Source organism: Natrix helvetica (assembly GCF_964273705.1).
Source record: "Natrix helvetica genome assembly, chromosome: Z".
Classification (NCBI taxonomy): domain Eukaryota; kingdom Metazoa; phylum Chordata; class Lepidosauria; order Squamata; family Natricidae; genus Natrix; species Natrix helvetica.
The window spans coordinates 122,119,605-122,139,963 of record NC_138554.1 but is presented as its reverse complement, the minus strand read 5'-3'; the positions used below and the strand labels follow the sequence as shown (position 1 = coordinate 122,139,963).

The window sequence follows — 20,359 nt, the reverse complement described above, 5'->3', positions numbered from 1 at the left end:
AATTATATATCTCAATATTTAACACTAATTAACCATATTTAGTATCATGTTTCAATATCTAAACATTCCTATATATTATTCTTATTTTGATCCTTAATTATTATATATCACAGAGTTATATATCACACTATTATCTTATACAAATAAATGTCTCTCAGTTATGTCAGTTATACAGGCATTCAATTCTAATAATTGGTTTCTCTCTATATATATATATTTAGTCCAGCTTGTGTCAGTTACTTCTTTTGCATCAGTCTTCACTGTTCAAATTTATAATCCACTAGATCGCTTCCAGCTTCTGAAGGCGACGGATGTTGGTCCGCTGTTCGCTTCTCTGGTGGGCTCCTCTTAGGAGCACAGGCGGTCTTGGAGGGACCACCTGCCGTAGGACGGCTTGCTGGAACCCCCGGATAGACGGCAGCCATGGGAGGGTTTCCAATTTCACCTCAGAAGCTGGGGAGCATAGGGGGTGCATAGCAGCACCTTTGCTGAATGGATTCCGGAAGGAAATAACTAATTACATGCAGCGGCTGAAGTGCTGGAGGTGAGAAGTTCGCTCCAATCTCCTTAATCACTTTTAATTGATGTGTAGCAGCTTTTTGTAAATTGTGGATTCAATCTGTTTGAAGTTGGAAGATTGGAGGGGAGGTTCTTTTTTTTTCTACCCCTCTCAGGCAAAGCGGCATTTGGACTATCTCTCAATCTCGGAATGGAGAGAGAGAGCAAAAAGTTGAATTAGTAACTTGAACTAACTATGTGAAAATATTTATATCACAATTGCAAGAGGTGATTGCTGAGTTGTTTTGAAAACTTTATGGAAATTTTTGATGTTCTGCTCCTGGTTCCCTGTGAAAGGGGGAGCTAAGATGGCCTGCTTCCGTCTTCTTCTTCGCACTTATAAATGAAGTTTGCCTTTTGAAACTACCTTTGAAGAAAGTCTGGCTTTATAATACCCCACCCCCTGAAGGACTCCTGGAGCTTCTCCTGTTATGTGGTCTTTCTGGATTTGGATTATTTGATTTTGTTTGTGTGTGTGTGTGACTTCTTGGCTTGGAACTGTGACTGAGGATTAACTATCACTTTTGGATTTGCCTGTCTTCTCGGACTCGCTCGGCTGCACGCTTCACAGACCCCATTTCTTTTGTAAAAGATTTATACTCATCTCTGAACTCAGACAATGAGTCCCGGAAAACCACCTTCAGGCAAAGCAGCCTCGGCACCTACTTCTTCTACATCCAGCCCAACGACTCAACAGACAAAAATTTCATCATTTTCACAAGAAAGGACTGGAGAGAGTTCAAAAGATTTATCTGTTACTCAAATGTTCCAGGCTTTTATGCAGGGACAAAATGAGTTGAAAAAGGAGGTGGCAGGTTTTAGAGAAGAGCTCAAAAGTGTACAGCAACAAATAACAGAAAATAAATAGAGAATTGGTGTGCTGGAGGAGGGTGCGGTCGGGCTGGGGGAGGAGGTTAAGGCAGTCCACAAGGGGAATATAGAATTGGAAAATGTTATGGCAAAGATAGAACTTGAAAGAATGTCCTTCTTTCTCAGATTCCAGAACCTACCGGAGACAGAAGATGAAGATCTTAAGGATATCATGAGTACAATTTTAGCAGAATATATTAAAAGAGATAAAGAACAGTTGTGATGGGATATGGATCTGGTTTACAGGATTAATTCAGTTTATGCCAGAACACATAATGTTCCAAGGGAAGTACATGTTAAATTTGTTAGGAAGACCACGAGGAATGAGATTCTAGGGACTCAAAGGAGGGGACCACTAAAATATAAAGATTAAAAAATTGCCATTCTTAAGCAAATTCCGAAAAAAATAAGAGATAAGAGGAGGAAGTATTCCTCCTTATCAAAGAAATTATATAATAAAGCAATTTGGTTTAGATAGTTATTGCCAGAAGGAATGTTGATCTTCTGGGAGGGAAACAGAATTAGAATTAACACAGTTGTGGAGGCAAAGGCCTTCATTAAAAAACATAGTGCCCTTCTAGAGGACGAATATATAAGAGGTAGTGAAAAAGGCGACAATGCACAAGACATGAAGGAGGGAGGGGCTGCGGCTCTGCCTGGGTCAGGGGGGAGGGAACAATATTGGAAAAACTCAGGTCACAAAAATAAATATATCTGGAATATTATTGTAATTGTTGATATATTAGAAAGTGGCAAAAGAGATGATTGAACACATGGTTGATACAATGTATAATAAGATGCTGTTTCTGCTTATCTTTTATCTATTGTTTTTTCCTTTCTGTAAAAGTTGTGAGAATTGGAGAGATTTCCACCTCTAGCACAATGGAGCTGCCAAAAAAATTTTGTACCCTTTTCCCATAAATTTTAAAAATCAATAAAATTCTTTAAAACAAATTTATAATCCACTAGGTGTCACCCTCTCCTCACTGTCCGTTCCATCAATCACTGTCAGTAATCACAGTAGGCCCCAGGACAAAGACAAAACAGAGGGGGGTGGGTTAAAGAGCCCTCCAACTGGTCCGAAACAATCCTTTTTCTACTGTCTCCAACCCAGTTCTAGCTCCCGAGGAGAGTAAATACTGTATATTTGTAGAATGTCCCCTCAAAAAAAAAAAAAAAAAAAAGAGCACTTGCTCCGTTCATTACTGAATTTATCATTCATGAATTTACTGTTCCCAATTGAAACTCTGTTCCAAGTTCAGCTATTCTTTGGAAAGACAAAAGAATAGAAAGAGGAGCAGAAAAAAAAATCAACAACCAGCCCGACTGTTATACAATCCTTTGTATGCTTTCCAGGTTTTCTCAGCAGCCAATATAGCCCATTCCTGTTGTCAATGCCAGCTTTTCTTTCATCTCCTTCTCCTATCGGGTTCGTCACTGTGGCCACCTCCATTCTATTATTCACGCTGTCACTTTCAACTCACTGTCTCAGCTCTCCTGACTTTTTCGGCAAAGATCTGGACTGCAAAAACAGCCTCCATCACAGAGCTTTTTTTCTTTCCAGCTCACCCTCTCCGCCAATTTCACGTTGTCCTCCTTTTCTGTGGGTTGTCAATGATAACAGAAGTCCCCATTTCAACTGCTTTCTCTATCTGCTTCCCCCTATGGTCGCCATCACTCCAGTCCTGTCCAAGTGGCAGGATAGATCCTCGTCCATTTAGTGGGTTTCTCCTACCCACTGGGGGGAGGGTTGCCTTACCACCCCAGTGTCTTCAGAGTTTCCTCCTGAATATGTCAGTCCCTTCAGCATCCACAGCACTCAAAAATGAGCCCAAACGAAGAAGTTTGAGTTAGAGGTTATGAGAGCCCCCGTTCCTCAGTTCCTAGCATGATGACATCACCGAAGGAAGTCCAATATAAAGCGGAAGAAAAGAAGTATATTATTCATAAATACTTTGCAAAACTATATGTGCACAATAGTGTGAAGGAAACTAAGATAAAACAATATTTAAACACAGAAAGGATAACCCCAATCTCAAAAGAACAAAGGGAGACGATAAACAGGCCAATAACATTAGCTGAAGTGGAATTAGTCCTGAAAAGCCAGAAAAATAATAAAACCCCAGGACCAGATGGAATACCAGTGGAGTTATACAAATATAATAAAATAATATTGGAAGAACTAGGAGTGGAAATGTTTAACGAAGTTTTAGAGAAGGCCAAGATGCCTGAATCATGGATGGAAGCAATAATATCGCTAATCCCGAAAGAAGAAGCCAACCTACCAGAAATCCAAAATTACAGGCCAATTTCATTATTGAATTCTGATTATAAAATATTTGCAGCAATTATGGCAGGAAGAATTAAACAGGTTTTAAATGAACGAATACACCCGGACTAAAACGGATTTTTACCTCACAGATACATAAAAAATAATACGAGAGTCATCGTAGACATAATAGAGTATTACAAGGCATATCCAGAAAAGAAAATGGTACTGGTTTTCCTTGATGCACAAAAAGCATTCGATAATGTAATTTGGAAATTTATAATAACACAATTAGATTGGATGAAATTCGGAGAAAAATTTACAAAAACGATAGAAAAACTGTATAACAGTCAGATAGCCAAAGTCCTGATGAACGGACAACTAACAGAAAAGATCGAAATAAAAAAGGGAGTTAGACAGGGATACCCCCTCTCTGCTGTTTATATTAACTCTGGAAATATTATTAAATGAAATTAGGAAGAACCAAGGAATAAAAGGTTTAAGACTCAAAAATGAAGCATATAAGATCCAAGCCTATACCAATGACTTAGTGTTTGTTCTAGAAGATCCATTAGAATCCAGTCTGAAATTAATTCATAAATTAGAAGAATATAGCGAAGTGGCAGGATTAACAATCAATAAAAGCAAAACAAAAATGATAACCAAGAATATGACAAAAAAGCAAGAAGAGGAACTGGAATTAGCTACCAAAATGCAAACAATTAAGAAAGTGAAATACTTGGGGATCTGGGTGTCGGCGAAATGTTCTACAATTAAAGGCGATAATTACAATAAACTAGTGTCGCAAATAAAGAAAGATTTAGAAAGCTGGAAAAATATTCAACTATCACTAATTGGATGCATAGCCACAATTAAAATAAATATTTTACTAAGAATTTTATTTTTGTTGCAAGCCGCACCTATCAACCGGGGTAAAACTTTCTTTCAAGAATTAAACAAAATAACTGCTAGGTTCATCTGGAAAGGACGAAAAGTGAGGATCAGACTAAAGTCAATGCAAGACAGCAAGGAGAGTGGAGGTTTAGCATTACCAAATTGAGAATTATATACGTTAGCAGTAACAATAACATGGGTGAAGGATTGGCTAGAGCTAAAGAATAAAAGAATCCTGACCTTAGGCCATGATTTGCAAGCAGGTTGGCACACATTCCTATGGGATGACAAAAATAAAATGCACGAATACTTTCAAAAACATCTAATTAGAAAATCATTATTGCAAAATTAGCTCAAAATTAAAAGAAATCCATTATGTGAAAATCCTGAACTGGCTATCCCCAACTGAAAGGACGATCCATCGTAGTAGAGCCTACCAGAAGTAGAGCCTTCTCTGTGATGGGCCCAACCCTCTGGAATGACCTTCCCCCCGATATCAGAACTACTACCGACCTCCGCTCCTTCCGACAAAAACTTAAGACCCACCTGTTCCAACTAGCTGGCCTAGTTGATTCATAGTCCCACTTTCAACCTCCTGGCAAACACCTTACTTCGGGGTAGTTTTTTTTTTAAGGGTGATTTTTAATTGTTATTTGAATTTTAATTTATTATTGTACAGTGCATATCTTACCTCCTCTGTCTATCTATGTATATCTATCCATGTATATCTATATTTTTGTATTTACATTGTTTTAATATGACTGTACACCGCCCCGAGTCCTGTTTAGGAAAGGGCGCGGTCTATAAAGTTATTATTATTATTATTATTATTATTATTATTATCCAAATTTTATAGATAAAAATAAAATACTAAGATACAGAGACTTAATTAACGCACCGGGAAATTTAAAAACAATTGAAGAATTGGCAGAACAAAACATGAAAGTTGACTGGCTAACCTACTTGCAAATCAAAACTAAACACAATAATGATACTAAATTATATGGCATTGAAATGGTACCATACAAATTGGATAAAATAATAATAATAATTAATAATTTATTAAATTTCTAGACCGCCCCCTCTCCCCGGAGGGACTCGGGGCGGTGTACAGGAAAAAATTAAAAACATACAAACAATCATCCACATAGGTAAAAATCCAATTAAACAACCCCTGTACAATTTATAAAAATTAAAAAACAGACCTTAAAACCAATCTAAAAAATTTAGAAATAGGACTAAGGTGGGATAGGTGGAATTAAGCCAAGTCGGCTAGCTGGAATAGGTGGGTTTTAAGTTTCTGACGGAAGGAGCGGAGATCTGTAGTCATTCTGATGTCGGGGGGGAGGTCATTCCAGAGGGTCGGGCCCATCACAGAGAAGGCCCTTCCCCTAGGCGTCACCCGCTGGCACAGCCTAGTGGACGGCACCCAGAGGAGTCCCTCTCTGTGTGTGCGAATCGGCCGGAGGGATGTATGGGGCAGGATACGATCCTGCAAATAACTAGGTCCTGTGCCATGGAGCGCCTTAAAAATGATGGTCAACACCTTGAAGCGCACCCGAAAAGCCACAGGTAGCCAGTGTAGCCCGCGCAGGAGAGGTGTTACGTGGGAGTAGCTAGAGACTCCCGAGACTGCCTGCGCGGCCGCACTCTGAACCAGCTGCAGCCTTTGGGTGCATCTCAAGGGGAGCCCCATGTAGAGAGCGTTACAGTAGTCTAGCCGGGATGTCACAAGCGCATGAGTGACTGTGCGAAGGGCGCTCCAGTCCAATAGGGGACACAATTGGCGCACCAGGCGAACCTGGTGGAATGCCCCCCTGGCCACGGCTGTCACATGGTCATCCATGGACAGCCGGGTATCCAGAAGGATGCCCAAATTGCGTACCCGATCCACGGGGGCCAGACGTTCACCCCCAATGGCCAGAGATGGAGTGACCTGGTTGAACCGGGGCGCCGGTAGCCACAGCCACTCAGTCTTGGACGGGTTGAGCTTGAGTCTGTTACTTCCCATCCAGATCCGTACGGTTTCCAGACACCGGGACATCACTTCGATGGCATCGTTGGGGTGGTTTGGGGTAGAAATGTACAGCTGGGTATCATCCGCGTACAGATGGTAGTCTACCCCAAACCCACGAATGATCTCGGCCAGTGGCTTCATATATGTATTGAACAGGAGAGGCGAGAGGACCGACCCTTGTGGCACCCCACAAGAGAGCGGCCTCGAGGTCGACCTCTGACCCCCTGCCAACACAAATTGCACTCGGCCAGAGAGGTAGGAGGAGAACCACTGCAAAACGGTGCCCCTCACCCCCAACCCCTCCAGTCGATGCAATAGTATACCATGGTCGATGGTATCGAAAGCCGCCGAGAGATCTAATAGCACCAGGATGGAGGAGCAACCCCCATCTCTGGCCCTCCAGAGATCATCCACCAATGCGACCAATGCCGTCTCCGTGCTGTGGCCGGGCCGGAAACCGGACTGGCGCGGGTCCAGATAATTCAAAGCTCAGATAGAAAGATGATAGGGAGAATATATAAATTTCTCCTGAAATATAAACTGGAAGAAGAAATCGTGAAAGAACAAATGACAAAATGGGCACAGAATTTTGGCTATAATATTGAATTAGACAAATGGGAAAAAATTTGGGGAACAAACTTAAAAATGACACTATCGCATGCAAGGAAAACCAGTAGAAAATGTTTTATAGATGGCACCTGGCACCAACAAGGTTAGCTAAAATCTCAGCAAATACCTCCCCCAAATGTTGGAAATGTGAATCAATACACGGAACATATTACCACTTATGGTGCACTTGTGAAAAGGCTAAAAAAAAATGGAAAATGATCAAAAATTGGCTAGAAGCAATAACAGGAGTCAAAATAGATTGGAAACCCAAAGTTTTTTTTTACTGGGAATAATGATTGCAAAATATAAAAAAGAAATCCAGTATTTAATTTTACATATAATTACGGCAGCGAGGATTGCCTTCACCCAAAAATGGAAAAACTAATTAATTCCAAGTGAAGATGAAATAATAAGAAAGATGATGGACTGTGCTGAAATGGATAAATTAACAAAAAAAAATCCAGGGAAAAGAAGAAACAGAATGCTACCAGATATGGGATAAATGGTATAGGTAGATGGAGGAAAGAAACAAGGATCAATGAAGGAAGCCAATAAAGTCCAAAAATAGAAGTTAAGGAGAATTAACACATATATATGCATTCAAGAGGTTTAAATTTACTAGAGGCAATCAGCCAATATAGCAGACAGATGAGTAAAATAAAAGGCTTAAGAATGGTGAAATGTAAATGAAATATACTAGAAGGAGAAATAATGTAAGGAGAACAGTATCGATTGGCAATTGCTATTAGAAAGAACAGGAAGTTTCTGTTCGTATCGTATTGTGTAAATGTGGTATATGTCTAAATTTTGTGTGTGTATATTTTGCATGTTTGTAAATAATTTTTTTTAAAAGAATGGGATTAAAGGGATTTATAATGCTATCTTTGAAAGAACTATAACTTAAGATAAATTCATATAGCAATAATTATTTTCATGATGTTCACCAGAAGAGACTCATAATTTATCAACATAACCAAAGAAAGTAATGTTTCTGGGAATCTAGCAAACTGACATTTAAACCCAGATTTACTGACAGGAAACAGAGACATAAGGCTGACCCAGACAGAAAAACGAACACCTGTTCAAATCCGGACTATGAGTTAAACCAAATGAAGATATTATTACTTAAAATGTTTCGTTACAGCTGATCACTTCCGGTTCCTGCTGGTGACGGACGTGTTGTCCGCCGCTCATCTCCCCAGTTGGCTCCGTAAGGAGCACAGGGGGCCCTGGAGGGGTCCCCTGCCGAAGGGCGGCTTGCTGAAGCCCCCCAGAATTGGCGGCAGCTGGCGGGGGTGCTTTTCAGCTTCGCTTAGGAGCCGGGGAGCGGAGGGGGGCGAGGGACAGCTTCGGGCTGTCCACCCTTTCGCCGAATGGCCCCGAAGGAAAGAGCTTACTTGGAGAAGCGCGGCTGGATCCTGGTGCTGGGGGATTTATCCTGAACTCTTCGATCATCATTAAAGGAAAAGCAGCAGACTTCTGTAAATTCGTGTTCAATTTATTTGAATGGAGATTAGAGGGGGGTGCTTTTTCTTTCTACCCCCCTCGGATTAAGCGGCATTTGAACTATCTCTCTTGAAGAGAGAGAACAAAGGCTGACTCGTCACTCGAACTAACTAACTGAGAAAGATCGCTATCACAATTGCTAGAGATGATTGCTGAGCTGTTTTCCTTTAAAAAGCTTTATAGAGATCTTTGTTTCTTCTCCTTGTGAAAAGAGGGGCCAAGATAGCGCCCACCCTTCTTTGTTTGTGTATTTATAAATGAAGTCTGCCTTTTGAAACTACCTTCAAAAAACAAAAACCCCTTTGGAGCTGCGTTATTACTCTCTCTGAGGGAAACCGGGACCCCTCCCTGCTACGTGGCCTTCCTGAACTCTGAATATCTTATTTCCTTCCTTCTGGTTTACCTCAGTGCCTTGGAATTGTGAAGGAGAATTAGCACTTCGCTTTCGGATTTGTTTGTCTCTTGGGATCAGCACAGCTGCGCAATCCTCGGACGCCATCTTCTTTGGAAAAGACTTATACACATTTCTGAATTTTAGACAAATGGGGTCTAAGAAACCACCAACGGGCAAGTCATTTTCGGCTCCCTCATCTGCCATCTCCAGTCCGAATATACAACAAACGAAAATTACCTCATTGTTACAAGCAAGAAGGGGTTGGAGAGGGACCAAAAGAACTATCTGTTTCCCAAATGTTTCAAGAACGTATGAGGGGTCAAAATGAATTGAAAAAAGAAATGACAGAACTTAAAGAGGAACTCAGGGGTGTTAAACATCATATTGCAGAAAATAAGCAGAGAATTGTGGTGTTGGAGGAGGATACGGCTGGGCTGGGGGAAGATGTTAAAGCAATCCAGAAGGGAAATGTAGACCTGGAAAACTTTCTGGCAAAAATAGAATTTGAAAGAATGTCCTTTTTTCTTAGATTCCAAAACCTACCAGAGACAGAAAATGAAGACCTTAAGGATATTATGAGTACAATTTTAGCAGAATACATCGAGAGACAAAAAACAGCTCTGGTGGGATATGGACCTGGTTTATAGGATAAATTCAGCATATGCTAGAAGTCATAATGTTCCAAGGGAGGTGCATGTTAAATTCCTCAGGAGGACCACAAGGGACGAGGTGCTTGGGGCCCAAAGGGAGAGACCACTGAAATATAAAGATGAAGAAATTACCATTCTTAAGCAGATTCCGAAAAAGATAGAGAGAGAAGGAGGAAGTATTCCTCCTTATCAAAGAAGTTATACAATAAAGGAATTTGGTTTAGATGGTTATTGCCAGAGGGAATGTTGATCTTCTGGGAGGGAAATAGGATTAGAATTAACATAGTGCAGGAGGCTGAAGCCTTCATTAAAAAGCATCTCTCCCTCCTAGAGGACGAACACAGCCAAGGTAGTGAAAAGGACAGCAAGGTACAAGACAAAAAGGAGGGGGGCTGTGGCTCCCTCTGGGGACAGGGAAGAGGGAGCAATATCGAAAAGGCTCAGGTCACAAAAATAAAAATATTTGAAGTAACAGTAATTGTTGATATTCTAGAAAGTGACAAAGGAAAATGAATGAACACATGGTTGACAATATAGAATAAGACTTTGTTTTCTGCTTATCTTTTATATTTTGTTTTTAAGATTGTAAAAATTGTGAGTTTTGGATGTATTTCTACCACTAGTGTGGGAGCTGCCAAACTTTTTTATATATCCCCTTACCTTTCCCCATAAATGTATAAAAACCAATAATTCTTTTTGAAAATAAAATGTTTCGTTACAGCTCAAGGGCTACTATGATGACCTTCCCTCTAATAAAAGATCTGCAGCATGGTACATCAGAAAATGTGATCAAGATCAGAAACATTTTCATTATTATAAAACCTGAAAAGTACAGGTAATTCTGGCTTGATGGTGGTAATTGAGACCTGCAACTCCATCATTAAGCAACATGTGGCCATGCCAGCTGACCATGGCACTTGACTTGTTGCAGTTCCAGTTGCCATCATCCCATGCAGTTGAAGTGTCCCATGGTCTCATGATCACTATTTGTGACTTTCCATATTGACCACATTGACCTTGCTTGTTGGAAACTAGCTAGGTGGATATTGTTGACTGAGATAGCATGACTACAAGATGCTGCAGCCATTGTAATTGCAAGCTGGTTGCAAAGGACCGAATCGTGGTCACATGACCATGATGATGCATTATCTCCCTTTGTTCACTGCTGATGTTACAGTCACTGAGCAAATGGTCATCCAATAAGGATTACCTATATGATGCAAGGCTTGATTAAGGTATCAAAAATATAAATGCCATGAAAACAAATAAATTTTAATGTAGATACACTGGAATTATCAAGTTACTTTGAATCCAAGCAGGAAGGAGGGACTCTAATTGTCCTTCTCTCTCTGACAGGTTCACAGGATTGCTAGGTTTACAGTAACAAAACAGTATGTACAATCAATACAATTTTTTCTAGAATCTTTAATTTATTTGTACTTACCAGAAGGACGCATAAATGTAGTTCTTTCTGAAGAATGGTGACATACATTTTGTATATCATCTAAAATGGCCTCCAGGTCAGTGGCCAAATGTCTTCTTTGCTCAGTTAATTCCTGCAGCCTATATTCTACACAATATAAAAACAGTAATATTCATTAAAGTCAACCTTAATATTATCTACATTTCAAAATTTTAATGATCAGCATATATCTTATTATAAGTTCCATTCATTCACAAGAAATTAAATTGTAGCACATTTTGCACTCTGTGGAGTTGATGCTAAAACCATTAACTGATTTTGTGAGGGAAGGATCCTTGCTTGTGCTGTATTCTCAGGAACGTAACCTAGCTCGAATATGGAATGCAATACTACTCTGCTGCAAATGTTAGTAGAATTTAGAATAAATTCTTATACATCTCTTTCCGACAACAATACTCTTAACCCAGTGGTGAAATTCAAATTTTTATACTACCTGTTCTATGTGCGTGGCTTGGTGGGCGTGGCAGGGGAAGGATACTGCAAAATCTCCATTCCCACCCCACTCTGGGGCCAGCCAGAGGTGGTATTTGGCGGTTCTCTGAACTACTCAAAATTTCCACTACCGGTTCTCCAGAACCTGTCAGAACCTGCTGAATTTCACCCCTGCCTTAACCTACATTATTCATATCTGAGCCTGGTGAGAATTTATTGACTTAAGACTCTCTCTGGACAAGTTTTGCTGCGTTTTGCAATTAAGCAAGTTTCCTAACAAAGCATAAAATTTGAAGGATTATTTTATAATACATTTAATTAAAATATATAATTTTTCATGTGATACAGTTTATTTCAGTTTAATCCAGCTGATGAAGTATGTTTGTCATTATTACAGCTTTGAAATATAAAGGGCTGATAAAACCTAGTTAAACCTAAAACCTAGTTAAACCTTGTAACCTGATGACTTCCAGACTAATCTGTGATTACTTTTCAACCCTCACTGAAATAGTTTTAACAAATTGTAGTTTAAATAAAAGAATAATATTAGTAACAGTTATTTGCAGTCAACAGCCTTTATTCCATATACCCTGTGTTCAACTATATGATTCCAAATATGTCTGTGTATAGCAATAGCAATAGTACTTAGACTTATATACCACTTTACAGTGCTTTACAGCCTCTCTAAGCGGTTTACAGAGTCAGCTTATTGTCCCCAACAATCTGAGTCCTCATTTTACCTACATTGGAAGGATGGAAGGCTGAGTCAACTTTGAGCCTGGTGTGATTTCAATTGCCAAATTGCAGTCAGCAGAAGTAGCCTGCAGTACTGCTCTCTAACCACTGTGCGACCAAGGCTCATCGTATATGTATATACAAAGATTTAAAAAATAAAGAGAATACACACATACCATTGATACTGCCTGATTGCGTAGTTGAAAGTTCTTGAATTTCTTGTATCTCTTTCAAATTAGATTCCAGTGCTTCTAGTAACTGTTGTTTATTCTTGGTTAGTTCTTGCAACTCATGTAATTCTTTTTCTGTAAGCAAAAACTTTCAGAATGATTTCTTCAGAGTTTTACTTGGCAATAATTTCTGTTAGCTAATGACCACAGTGAAGTTATCTGTATTTGAGCTCTTCAGAAATATGATCAAGCTCCTCACTGTTGCCTTATATTTATAACAAAAAATAATCGCAATATAGCCTAATTTGAATTTCTAAAATCAACCTCCCCTAAAGTGCAGATTTGCCTTGGTATCTCTTACTTTTTAAAAACTCCTCTCAATTTACTATAATTACCAACTTGCCTGATGAAGAAATTCTGAACTCAAAAGCTTACTACCTTGTGAATTAGAGTTTTTCAAAAGAATAGAATAATCTATTAGGTGGAAAGAAAAGACAAGAAATATTTGTTTTATCAAATTAAAAGAAACGTTATAAATGCCAATTTATCCTAACTATCAAGAAGATAAAGATAAAGGCAAAACTGCATGGTAGCTCTTTTGTTTTTTTAATGGTTTGTGGAAAACCATAAAGAAGGGGGAAAGCAACCACACACTTTGGTAAGATCATAAAGAGTGACTGAATCACTAATTGGTGTGCATACATATTGGAAGCTCACTCAACCTCTGTAGCATAAGAGGACCAACTAAGTTCATTGATGGATCCAGATTTAACAGAATAACAGAGTTGGAAGGGACCTTGCAGGTCTTCTAGTCCAATCTCCTGCTCAGACAGGAAACCCTATACTATTTCAGACAAATCATCCAATCTCTTCTTAAGAACTTCCAGTGTTGGAGCATTCACAACTTTTGGAGGCCAGTCATTCCACTGATTAATAATTCTAACAGGAATTTTTTCCTTAGTTCTAGGTTGCTTCTATCCTTGATTAGTTTCCATCCTTTGCTTCTTGTCCTGCCTTCAGGTGTTTTGAAGAATAGATTGATTCCCTTTTCTTTATAGTAACCCCTGGGAAATTGGAACACTGCTATCATGTCATCCCTTAGTTCTTATTTTCATCAAACTAGACAAACCGAATTCCATCAACCATTCTTTATATGTTTTAGCCTCAAATTGCCTAACCATCTTTGTTGTTCTTCTCTGCACTCTTTTTTACATTGTGGCAACCAAAACTGGATGCAGCATTCCAAGTGTGATCCTACCAAGGCATTATAAAGTGATATTAACACTTTATGTGATCTTAATTCTATCCCTCTGTTAATACAGCCTTGGGTTGCATTAGCTTTTTTGGCAGCTACAACTCATTGCTGACTCATGCTAATTGATTATCCACTAGAACTCCAAGTTTCCTCCCACTATTGAGCCAGGAACTAGGTAAAAGATTTAGGAGTAAACCTGACACTGGGCAACAGCTAGGATTGTGTTTTAAATATCTATTGTAAACAGTTTTATTCTATATACAGTATAGCCAGTCCTCAAATTATTTTGGTGGTTGGGACTGGAATTTCTACCCCTAAGCAATGCAGTTGTAAAAGGGAGGGTGCATGAGGATGTGAGGAGTGCTACACAAGAGATGTGGTGAGACATACAGAAACTGCAAAAATGCAAGGAAAATCCAACAAAGCTCAAGGACAGTGAATGAGGTACACAGAAGACACTGTGAAGATGCACAAGGGTGAAAGAAGACATGACAAAGCTCAGAGAGGAAAAGCAGAGGTAGTTAAGTGGTAGGGAAACATAGCAAAGCTTAGGGAGAGTGAATGAAAGTGTACAAATGGCCAGCACAGCACAAATGCTGAGGGTTTGGGGGAGGGAAACTTAATCCAGAAAATTTTGACCTTCCCTGCTGGCTTCCCCATTGACTTTCTGCAAAAACTAGGCAAGAAAAGTTGCAAATGGCGATCTTGTGATCATGGAACACTCCAACTAGTCTTAAGTGTGAGTTGGTTTGCAAGTGCTCAAATTGTGATCGCATTACTGCAGGGTATTGAGACAGCTGAAACTTTGAGGACCAGTTATAACTACCAATCAATAATTTATAATTGTCATAACTTTATTGCTGAATGAATGGTCATGAGGAGTGCCTATATCAAAGATGGCGAACCTTTTTTGGCTCGCGTGTCACAAGTGGGGGGAGCGCAGGGGGGTCGTGTGCGAGCGTGCCACACCCATAATGCAATGCGCGATCCCCCCAGTGCGCATGCACGCACAACGCGCAACCCCCCCATTTTTACATGATTTTTTCACCCTCCCCAGGCTCCAGAGGCTTTATAGGAGCATGGGGAGGGCGAAGAGCCTCCCCCGCCCCCCCGGAGGCCCTCCGGAGGCTTCAGGGACCGTCCGGAGGCTTCCCTGAAGCCTTCGGAACGCTTAAAACCACCCTCCGAGCAACCCGGAAGTGACTTTCGGGGGGAGGACTTATTTTAGTACAGGCGCTCAAAAGTCTGGTTGGGCTTATTATCCCGGGAGACCTTATTTTCCGGAAAATGGGGTATTTAAAACGGGTGTGCCAGGAGCTTTAAAAGGTCTGACTGAGGCTTTTTGAAATGCCTCAGCTTTCACTCCCCCCTAACTCCCCCCCACACACAGAACAACTCGCAGCCTCAAAACATAAACGCGTCGCGCCAAATCGCATACGCGCGCACACACACCTCTACCCCATATTCTTCCACTAGCGTTCAAAATATTTTGTCTCTTGAGCAAGGAGGGCTTTTGACGGCCATCCCCGGAGAATCCGCGGCAGCTCCGCTTCGGTAATTGGGAGCGGAGGGACAGCAAGAAACTCCACAAGAAACAGCCGGACGCGGGAAGCAAATGGGGTCTGTGCGTATATGCGAGCGCTTGCACTTGGGTGGAATACGGACAAGCCGAAGTAAAATTGAGAAAGAAAGAGACGAGCTTTCAGGGAGCAGGGAAGAGGCAGCTCGCTAGCCAAATGAACAGGAAATGGGGCGAAAAAGCAGAGCATTGCCCAGCAAGGCGCAGAGCTCAACGCTGAGTTTCTCCATTCGGCAGTGCGCCCCGGACGGCTTCGGATGTACCGTGCAAGGAGGGCTCCATGCCTTGTTGTAAGCAGCTTGGGTGCTTTCCTCGGGACGTGGGAATTAGTGGCTTAGACCCCACCGCTTTTTCTGATCAACGGAGGCTGGGGCATGAGGGATAAGTAGCGCCTAAAGTTCCTCCAGGCGGGGGAAGGCGAGGCTACCCGGTGTTAGTGGTACTAGTGCGGTTAAGCACTAGCAATGAACCCCAGGTCGAGGTTATAACAGAGCAACCCTGTAAAGTATACGCAGCGTGCGATAGATAAAGCAACCACACTGAATAATGGATAGTAAAGTAACAAAATAAACTTTACTTTTTGAAGAATATAGCAAAATCCATAAACACAGCCAAAAAGTCATACACAGAAAAAACAGTCCAATACTACCAAGATAACTTGGATACAAGTAGCAAATAACTTACACACAGTAAGTAGTAGCAACAGTAGTAACAGTTAGACAGCAGTTATCATACATCAATCAAGAGAGAGAGAGACAACATCAGCTGCAATTTAAATGCTGTAATCTACTAATTAGCAGATCTCCTCTCTTAAAGATGCATAACATGCCTTGTGCAATATATTGTCTACCCAACTTGTTGGTAACACCCTAACATTCTCCCCTTTGGGTAGATCAATATATCCACTCACAATGTAAGATGATAACCTTCACATGATGAGGTATGTTTCACTGAACTTTGTGCCTTAGTGAAGTTGTCTGCTAAATTGTCTTCAGTTGAACAGTATTCCAACTTTATCAGGCCATCCTTAATGCTTTGTCGAACATTAAGATACCTCAAATCAGTATACTTCGATCTCGTCTTAATAGCTAAACTAGTCGCCATTTTTATTGCTGCCTGATTATCTTCATAAACAGTAAAAGGTTCATTGATACTTAATCCCATATCTATAAGCAACTGCTTATAATATATCAGCTCAGTACATGTCAACGACAAACATGAAAACTCAGCTTCCATTGTGGATAAGCTTATGTGTTTCTGTCGTATCGACCTCCATCCAATCAGTACACCACCTAGCATAAAGGCTATGCCGGAAGTTGACTTCCTATTATCTATAGCAGCTGCAAAATTCGCATCAGCATAAACAGTCAAAACTAAATCCCTATTTGGTTCTAAATACAATGCATAGTGGATAGTTTTCTTCAAATAACGCAGCACACGCTTTGCTGCTTGCCAATGCCTCTCTGAAGGACTATCATTGAATCTAGCCAGTTGGTTCACACTAAATGATATATCTGGTCTAGACCAATTACTCAGGTACATTAGGCTACCTATCAAAGATTGATAGATTCCCTTATCAAAACCAGTACCCTCAGTAACCTCAGGTTTAAACTCCAATGCCATTGGTGTCTTTGCAGTCTTACATAGCTCCATGCTATATTTCTTAAGCAAATGATTAATTTTACCAGCCTGCGACAGCTTAAAACCTTTACTGGTTCTAACCACGTCTAAGCCCAGATAATGCTTAATTTCACCCAAATTCCGGATTTTAAATTTACTCTCTAATTGTGAAACAATGTCAATAGCTTCCTGTTCAGACCTAGTAATAATAGCTATATCGTCCGTGAATAAAAGCAACAACGAGATCAAACCATTTTTCACCCGTCTAAATAAACAAGGATCAGCCAAACCTGGAATAAATCCCATAGCTTTTAATTCATTTACTATGCATCTGTTCCACTCAAAACCGGACTGTTTTAAACCATAAAGGCTTTTTTTAAGTCTCCAACAACCAGTCTGGCCATTAGAATCCACACCTAGTGGCATCTTCATTTAATGGTATGCTGCAATGGAGCATGCAGATACGCTGTTTCAACATCAATATGGGTAACATTACACCGATACTTAGCAGCCCACACCAATGATGCCCTCAACGTAGAGGCTTTCAAGCTCGGAGCAAAAACCTCATCGTAATCCCTCTCAGTTTGGGAAAACCCTTGAGCAACTAAACGAGCCTTATAAATAGCATTGCCAGCAGCATCGTTTTTAATTTTAAACACCCATCTACAGCCAATTGCACTCTCCCCTGAAGGGAGCCTAGCTTCTTCATAAACTTTCAATTCCTGTAAGGATTTCAATTCCTTCTCCATAGCTGTCTTCCACAATTTCTTTTCCTTTTCAGGATACAGCCTTAACTCTGCAAAACTAGAAGGTTCTATGCTAACTTGCAATACTACACTGGCTTGGTATCTATCGGGTGGATGCCTGTCCCTAGTAGACCTCCTAGGCAATACAGGACTTGCAGGATCATCCTGTTCCACCTCACGAGTAGATTCTACATCTACATCTTCCTCCCCTTTCAGAGTAATAGATGGACCATCCTGATTCTCTAACTGCTCATTTGGTGTATCATGATTAACCAAACGATCAACATCTATATCATCACAAACCTTGTGAAACTCTTGTTCTAGCTTCTCCCAACCAACATGTTCTGAAAATTTAGCACTAGCACTGTGCATAATTCTCCGAGTTCCAGGTTCCCAGAACCTAAACGATCTATGATTGGAATTGTACCCAACAAAAACCATCTTCCTAGCTCTGCTTTGATCCTTCCGTCTAGTCTGTGAGGGAATATGCACCCAAGCAGGGACACCAAATGTGTGTAAATAACTCAAATCAGGCTTCCTACCATGCCAAAGAGTATAAGGAATCTTACCAGTAGTTGAGTTAACTACTATGTTCAGAATATGGTTTGCACACATTATAGCCTCACCCCAAAGCTTTTCTGACAAACCAGAATCAACCAGCATAGTTCTGGTCATTGCCTGCAATGATTGACCACGTCTTTCAATAAATGAATTATGTTCTGGCCTGTAGGGGGCAGAACGCCTATGTTCTATACCAGCATTCTCCAACATTGATGTAAACCTATGATTAGTGAATTCAGACCCATTATCAGTGACTAGGCAAAGTACTTTTTTATCCATCTTACGTTCAACAAACTTTAACCATTTAGTAAAATGTTGGAAAGTTTCTGCCTTTGATTTCATTACATAACAGAAACCATACCTAGAATAATGGTCCATAATGCTGAGTATATAGCAGGCACCTCCTAAGCTAGGTTTCTTAGGGCCAATTAGGTCTGCAAACACTACATCCAGTGGTTTAGATGTCTTGAATCCTTGAAACCGGTTTGCAGGAGTAACCTTACTTTTAGCCTGGTTACAGGCATTACAGTTAAGATATTTTGAACAAGGTTTCAAATTGATTCCATTAGATAGAATAACAGTTTGACGTACCATTTTAAAATTTACATGGCCTAAACATCTATGAAGTAGATGTATACAGTTATCATGGGGCTGTTTATTCTTATAATCAGGTTCAGAACTCGCAATATTTAAAGAGTTCTCATGTAGAAGAATAATTTATTCTCCAAATTGGCAATAACACTATTACCTTCCTTTTCAATAATGCATCTATCATTCTTAAATGTTACTGTAAACCCACATTTCACAAGGTCTTTTAAAGATAATAGGTTAAATTTCATTTTAGGTACATATAACATTTCCAATTTTTCATTAATACATGGACAATAAGCTGTACCTTCACCTGAAGCCTTGATTTTCCAACCATTTGCTAAGGAAATGTGCTGTTTGCTAGCCTTCATAGTAACAAACCTTTCTTTAACCTTAGTTATAGAATGGGATGCGCCACTGTCAACCACCCAGAAACTATGGTTTACAGCCTTATCTACCTTAGCTACAGTTACAGTAACATTGTTGCTTTTTTTTTTACTATTAGCAACACTCCTTTTCTTGCTATTTTTACAGTTCTTAGCAATATGCCCCTTACCACCACAAGAATAACATTTCTTAACAAAATTTACAGTTGAAAACTGTGTTTCTTCTTGTGATTGATTGTCTCTGAACTGAACTCTATCCTCTCTTCATCTGGACTCTTCAAGCAATCTCCCGGTAACCTCAGATAATGTCAGTTCAACTCGTGAAAGAACTTCCAATGAGGAAACAAAAGAGTCGTAGCTTTCATCAAGTGATGATAGAATAATATACACCTGTTGAAGCTCAGAAAAAATCAACTCTTTTTCTTGCAAATCCTGCAAAGTTTTCTTCATGAAGTCTAAATGAGCCAACATATCACCACCTTTTTGCAAACGGGCTCTAAACAGTTTCCGTGTGAGATGAATATGAGCACCCACACTGTCCCGAACATAAATTCTCCGCAATGTGTTCCAACACCTAGCAGCAGACTCTTCGCCACGGATATGGACCAGTTGCTGGTCATTCAGTGTTAGTCCAATAATGCAGAGAGCTCTCTCATTGTCCCTGTTAAACTGCGCAATCTTCTTCGCATCCTCATTATCAGCAGGATCCCAACCTGTAACATCTGGTGGGTTCTGAACCACAGACCACAGTCCTTCTCTACGCAGAAGTAGGGAACACTTCAAGGACCAGGAAACATAGTTGGTTCCATCAAACCGGGTAATCATGGAGAGTGCAGCAGACTGTTCTTGTGCCATATTCACAAAAATAAACTATCCAAAAAGTGGTGCATAAAAATAAAGAAAAAAAAATTATGATTAAGGCAGGGCGTCTGGGCCCATAACCAATGTTAGTGGTACTAGTGCGGTTAAGCACTAGCAATGAACCCCAGGTCGAGATTATAACAGAGCAACCCTGTAAAGTATACGCAGCGTGCGAT

The 20,359-nt window shown here is 40.2% G+C and overlaps 1 protein-coding gene across 11 annotated transcripts in view; it reads right to left on the bottom strand.

Moving 5' to 3' along the window:
• The window catches only part of CCDC7 (coiled-coil domain containing 7), a 301,313-nt gene that overhangs the window by 141,131 nt on the left and 139,823 nt on the right, over window positions 1-20,359 (bottom strand). For all 11 annotated transcript variants that reach the window (XM_081970140.1, XM_081970145.1, XM_081970146.1 and 8 more), the window contains 2 exons: window positions 12,594-12,722; window positions 11,212-11,337 (listed from right to left, as the gene is read on the bottom strand). In XM_081970140.1, the coding sequence (XP_081826266.1) occupies window positions 11,212-11,337; window positions 12,594-12,722 (255 nt within the window). The remainder of the gene's footprint in view (window positions 1-11,211; window positions 11,338-12,593; window positions 12,723-20,359) is intronic.